The sequence below is a fragment of the Poecilia formosa genome, unplaced genomic scaffold (genome assembly GCF_000485575.1).
Source record: "Poecilia formosa unplaced genomic scaffold, Poecilia_formosa-5.1.2 Scaffold4, whole genome shotgun sequence".
NCBI lineage: Eukaryota > Metazoa > Chordata > Actinopteri > Cyprinodontiformes > Poeciliidae > Poecilia > Poecilia formosa.
Window position 1 is genome coordinate 5,453,776 of NW_006799943.1, and position 5,785 is coordinate 5,459,560.

The 5,785-nt window shown below is 40.3% G+C and overlaps 1 protein-coding gene across 1 annotated transcript in view; it reads left to right on the forward strand.

The window, feature by feature from the left end:
• The first annotated feature begins 4,060 nt into the window (after nt 1-4,060).
• Nucleotides 4,061-5,785, forward strand: part of LOC103144286 (ras-associating and dilute domain-containing protein-like) — a 28,005-nt gene continuing 26,280 nt past the window's right edge. Inside the window, exon 1 of the mRNA XM_007561192.2 lies at nt 4,061-4,613. Coding sequence (XP_007561254.2) covers nt 4,489-4,613 — 125 coding nt within the window. The 5' untranslated portion in view covers nt 4,061-4,488. The remainder of the gene's footprint in view (nt 4,614-5,785) is intronic.

Here is a 5,785-nt window from a genome sequence, read left to right on the forward strand (position 1 = left end):
TTTTTTTTTACATATTCATTAAAACTGTCACAATGTCGAGAAACTATGAGATGGGTAATCTATGAAAAAAATCCAGCCCCTCTGCCTTCTCGCTGTTGTCCTACTGCTATCTGCAGAAACACACCAATCAGAGCCGGGTGGAGGGTCTTAGAGCTGCCAATCAGCTTGAGCATATGTTCTGCTCACAACATTGCCCTTTCTCTTAGGGTAAGGGTTACGATTATTTTTCCCACTGACCAAATGCACTTTCAGCCAGATTTTCTGTTGTTGTTGTTGTTGACCAGAAGACAAAGTTTGTTGAATTTTCCCTTTTCCTTCTCCACCGGGGGATCTGATTACAAATCCTAAAGTCCATCTGTTCTCCTCCTGCAAGGTGAACCATTAGGACGGTTCACCTTGGCCTGCAGGAAGAACCCTCTTTATCCTCAATCAGATGGATTTCTGTTTTGCTAGCAGGCCGCTAACGAAAGCCACCTGAGGATGGTGGAGCCAGGTTGGCCTGTCACAGGTACCAGCAGTGTCATGTTACACGCAATTAGGCCCTGACAGAGCGGCTCCACCCTCTGCTCCCTATAAGCTCATTAAACTCTCTGTGCTTTCCAGGGGGGATTTCTCCAACTTACAGGCTGCTGTTTGATTTGGATTACACAGAAACAAGAAACACTAACAGCTATCACCATTCAGGTACAAAAATAAATGCAAAACGTACAACATACCAACATGATTAAGTGCATCCATCAATCCATCCATCCATTTTCTTCCGCTTATCCGGGGTAGGGTCCCAGGGGCAGCAGCTTCAGAAGGGAGGCCCAGACTTCCCTCTCCCCAGCCACTTCTTCCAGCTCCTCCGGGGGAACCCAAAGGCATTCCCGGGCCAGCCGAGAGACATAGTCCCTCCAGCATGTCCTGGGTCTCCCGCTCCCTTCTTCCCCCATTCGTGAACAAGATCCCCAGATACTTAAACTCCTCCACTTGAGGCAGGACGACCCCCTTGACCCGGAGAAGGCACTCTACCCTTTTCCAGCTTTTCCGGCTCAATTTTGTGCATTAAGTGCATATTTGTGGAAATGATGCATGTTTTTCAAAATATTAAGGCAAAACAAATCTGAAGAGTCACATGGATGAATTATTTCTGTTTTGCTTTGTAGATCTAGAACCACTTTCCCTCCATTATGCAATTCTGAGTCAATTTTCAAATTCTACCACAGATTCTCTGATTGATTTAGATCCAGACTTTGACTGGGCCATTCTACCACATTTATATATGCTTTGATATAAATGAATCCAATGCATTTCTGACTATCTTTGCAGTTATTCAGTGGACGTTTTCAGTCTAGGATTGTCTTGTATTTACCTCAGTCACTGCTAATAAAATGCATACCACAATCTGAAGATTTACAATAAAAAAGACTAGCCATTTATCTTCATTTCTATTCATCTACTGCTGTTCAGTTGAAAAAGAAACTAACAAATTTCGAAGCAACAGGGGGCTAGACTGCAAAAGCATGCCGCACTTTTCAGTTTTTTTTATTGATGAAAACTCTTATTTTATTTCATATGTTATGTTCGACTGTAGTAAAACAAAACAAAACATAAAATAAAATTAAGAATTTTCCTTTTACTTCCCACCACTTTGTGCCATCCTGTCACACAAAATACAAATAAAATATCTTGTCTCTGTATTTTATTTGTTAGTTTGTGGTTTTATTCTGACAAAACATGAAAAAACTGAAGGCTCACAAATATTTTTTGCAAGGCACTATGTGAAAGAAAAGCAAAGAGTGATTGGAGATTTGCAAATATCTCCTGCTACAGTATGACACCACTGAAGAATCTAAGGAATCTGAAGAATCCTCAAACTGGAGCACAAATCTAAACATGACCATCTGAGATTCCTCAGCTTGTATTTAACCTAAAACCATATTTCATAACTAACTCTGATCAGGCAGAGCAGTACAGGATGGGATTTACAGGTGCAGTAAGCCGTAATATGTGACAGAATGGAAAGTCTTTCACAAGAATCAAAGCCAAAGAACTTTTGTCAGTAAAGTTTTCCTCACTAAATCCACATCCAGAGTTGTTGCTTGGTGTATATGTGTTGCCTTCAAGGCCACATGTGAACCCAGCTTGATGAGACAAAACCTCTTTGTGCGTTCAGTAATCAAATATCCCCATGTGGGAACCGCTCGGCTGTTTTTTTTTTAGGAAAGTGCACCACCTAGTGGCGATAAAGCGTTAACAACCACACACGCCTCCATAGAGCCTTTGGTTCTTCATCATGCTGCGAGCTTCAATACACAATTTACCTGATATTAGCATCAGGTCAGATTTAATTAACTTAATGTTGGACCAATTTCAAAGCGGCTCACAGTAAATTCGTCAGAATATGACAACTTAATGAACTGACCTAATTTTGTTGTTGATCTTAACAGACTACACGCAGCCCTAAATTCTGGCCAATCTGAGGAATTAAGAAATCACTTAAATAGAAGCTGTAGTGTGACGACATGAAGTAGGCTAAAAGTCTCAAAAAGCAACACATAACTTCCCGAAGAGATACAAGAGCAGATGAGACGAGTTTGAGAGTAAAACTTTGACATGTTTACGTTTCAAGCTTACAAAAGCTAAGCTTAGTGGCTAATCGTGATTAATCACGATTAGCCAATCTGATTACATTTTTAATCGGTTGACAGAATTACTACTTACTAATATTAAAAGTAATTCACAGTTAGCTCAGTTACAGTTAAATGCAGTTACATTTAGTGTTCTCTGTGTAGGAAAACAAGACAATAAATCCATTAATACTTATCAAATACAAATTATAAACTTTAAAAAAAATTATAAAATAATTCTTCAGAAATTGTATAGCAACTCCGCAACTTCTGAAGTTTGTTGGAGTATCAGCTGAACAGCTGGGAGGAATAACACGATAGACCTCCAGGGGGCAGTGTGCTACACTTTGAATAAAACCGCCACTCTTTGACCACAACAGTCACTTTTATAGAATTAAAAATATGGCACCTCAACCCTAATTTGATCATTTTCATAATGTTCTGTACCAAAAAGTAAACGAAAGTCACACATTCTGTGAATTTCGATGTACTCTGAGGAAAAGGAGTAATCAGGCTATCATTATTATTATTTTACATTTTAAATAAACGTTTATTTTGTAATGTACGTTTTTACAGGTGGACCTGTGTATATCCTCTCTGTTGTTTTCTTTGAGTCATGTGTATGTTTTGTAAACCGATTAGGACTTGATATTAGATATTTACCTCCTTTACAAGAATGGTTTACATTTACATCCATAATCTTTTTTTTTCTGGAAAAGAAAGTGATTTTAGATTAACAACAAAAAATAACCATGTTTTACTCATTAGACAAAAGATTTCAACAAAAGTGAGTTTTCCTATTATTAATAGCTAAACCCTTCCTCCTCCATCTTTGTTACCCCACTTACATTTTAATGAGATCGATGTCTGGGCTTTGACTACGCCCTCAGATTTTCATCAGCTGATAAACGCTCTTCTTTTATCATTTTTAGGGTTCATTACTACTTGTTATATTTCTCAATCTTAAGATTTTCTTCAAAAGCTTACCTGAGTTTATGATGTGCTTTTATGCAAGTGTGTATCAGCTCAGATTTTATTTTTATGATAACTGTTTACTGTAAATCACACTACTTTTATCCGTGTGTTGAAAAATCACAGGTCATTTACGTTGTACAGGTTAGTTGTATTTTTTTTGGTAATCCATTCCATCAATGTGCTACAGGCTAACTCTGGTGTATTTACGTGACGCATTCATGTTGATTCATATGCATTACCCCCTTTCATGAAATAAATAATTAGAAATAATTTCTTGCATCATGTGTGCTTGGAGGGTGCCCCTCTCTGATGCCGTCCCTGGCGCATGCCCATTTTCAAAACCACCGTCGAAAAGAAGTGAAGTTTGGGGGCAATAAAGAACTGTCAATACAGCAAAATCAGAAGCAGGCTGACCAACAACAACAACAACAACAACACCAACAACTAAATAAATAATAAAACACGCGTGTTTGTGCAGACACATCTGGAAAGCGGCTGCCTCGTCGGTCTGAATCCGCGCCGGAGGAGTGATTCTGTTCCGCAACACAACAGGCAGAACTCTGACCTCTCCGATTCACTGCAGTCTTTATGCTATGAGGTCCCCCACCACCACCCACCACCCACTTTCCCCGGGACTGAGCAGCCCCAACAGCTGGCTGAGGGCGGGGCAAACATCTGCAGCAGCGGCGCCTGTTCCGGAGCAGCAGCAGCAGCTGGATGGCTCTGCGCCGCGGCTCTCCTGGAGGGAACATCCCCGGAATGAAGCGCGGCGTCCCGCATCGCAGAAGCGATAACAGAGCCACATCTGCAGGGGTTTTCAGCTGAGGAGGAATCACTCAGAAAAAAAAAAAGAAAAGAGACGAAAAATAAAGAGAAAACGAAAAGAAACTTCCTGACGGGAATGAATGAGATGAGAAATTCTGCTGAGGAGTTGCACTCTCTCCCTCCAAGACCACCGAGTTTCTCCAAAGCCCCCGCAAAGAGACGGTTTGTGAGGCTGGGACGGAAGAGCAGTGATGGTTCTCAGTGAGTATGACCCATTTGGAAGCGCTCTGTGCGGGCAGCTGTTCCAGCCAGAACAGCTGGAGAGAGTTAGGGAAGATGCAAACTTCTCCTCTTTTTCCTTCGTGCTTCTAAAACAGTCAAACCCCGTATGTGACCTTCGGCTAAACCGAAGCAATATGCAATAATAAAGCCTCTCCATGTTTATTCATTACTTTACAACAAAAACAAAAACATAGAGAGAGACGATGAAAGCAGCAGCTCAGCGTAGAAACATAAAAGACTGGAGAAAATTAGACATCCTAAATGTTGGATAATTTGCTAACATAACTTGGATTATGTACAAAATCGTTTTTATAACTTGTAGGAGTTTAGGGGGGTATTTATGGTTCAGTTTGGATTCAGTTTCACCTTTCAGTCATCCCTTACCTTCACTTGACAACGTCTGCCCACTTTGCCCTTCAACAGTCAGATTGTGAGCATGTTTCTCATCCACAGCCTCCACACAGGTGAGTCCTCAGGTTTCCTGACAGATATTTACCTTCTGATATTTAATGTTTCTCTCATAAATTCATTCTTTTGTTGATTTGGATGCCTGCCTGGACTCACTTTGATTGCCAAAATTGTATCGCTCCACATCTTACGCTTTCAGACTACTAGTCCTCATCTGGGTTAGTCGGATGCACTGACCTACTTTTTTCACTTCCAAAACCAATGCAGATATCAAAGGATATCTGCATCCTCCGATATCCAATGCGTATCGGACTTACAATGTTTACATTTCTTTTACAACGTTTACAAAGTTGTAAAAGACTTATGTTTCTTTTAAAGAAATTGAAACTGACAAAAATAATAGGTTGACTACCTTAGTAGTGTTTGTTTTTTTCAGTGATGTCCTGTGTTTTTGTGCCAAAAACCCAAAAGTGATGATTAAGGTCTGTAAGGGTGAGAAGCAATCACAATTTTTAATAAACAACGTGAAATTTGTTAGATTTTGTTAGCATAAAATGCAATTGTAAAATTAGATTCTGAACAAGTGTATGTCGCTCAGATTATATTTTTGAGCGAGATGCACCTTGAAAAGGTCCTGTAAAGCAGTGGTCCCCAACCTTTTTATTACCACGGACCGGTCAAGACTTGGAAAATTTTGCTGCGGTCGGGGGGTGGGGGAGGGGGGTCGTGAACCGTCAGATAAG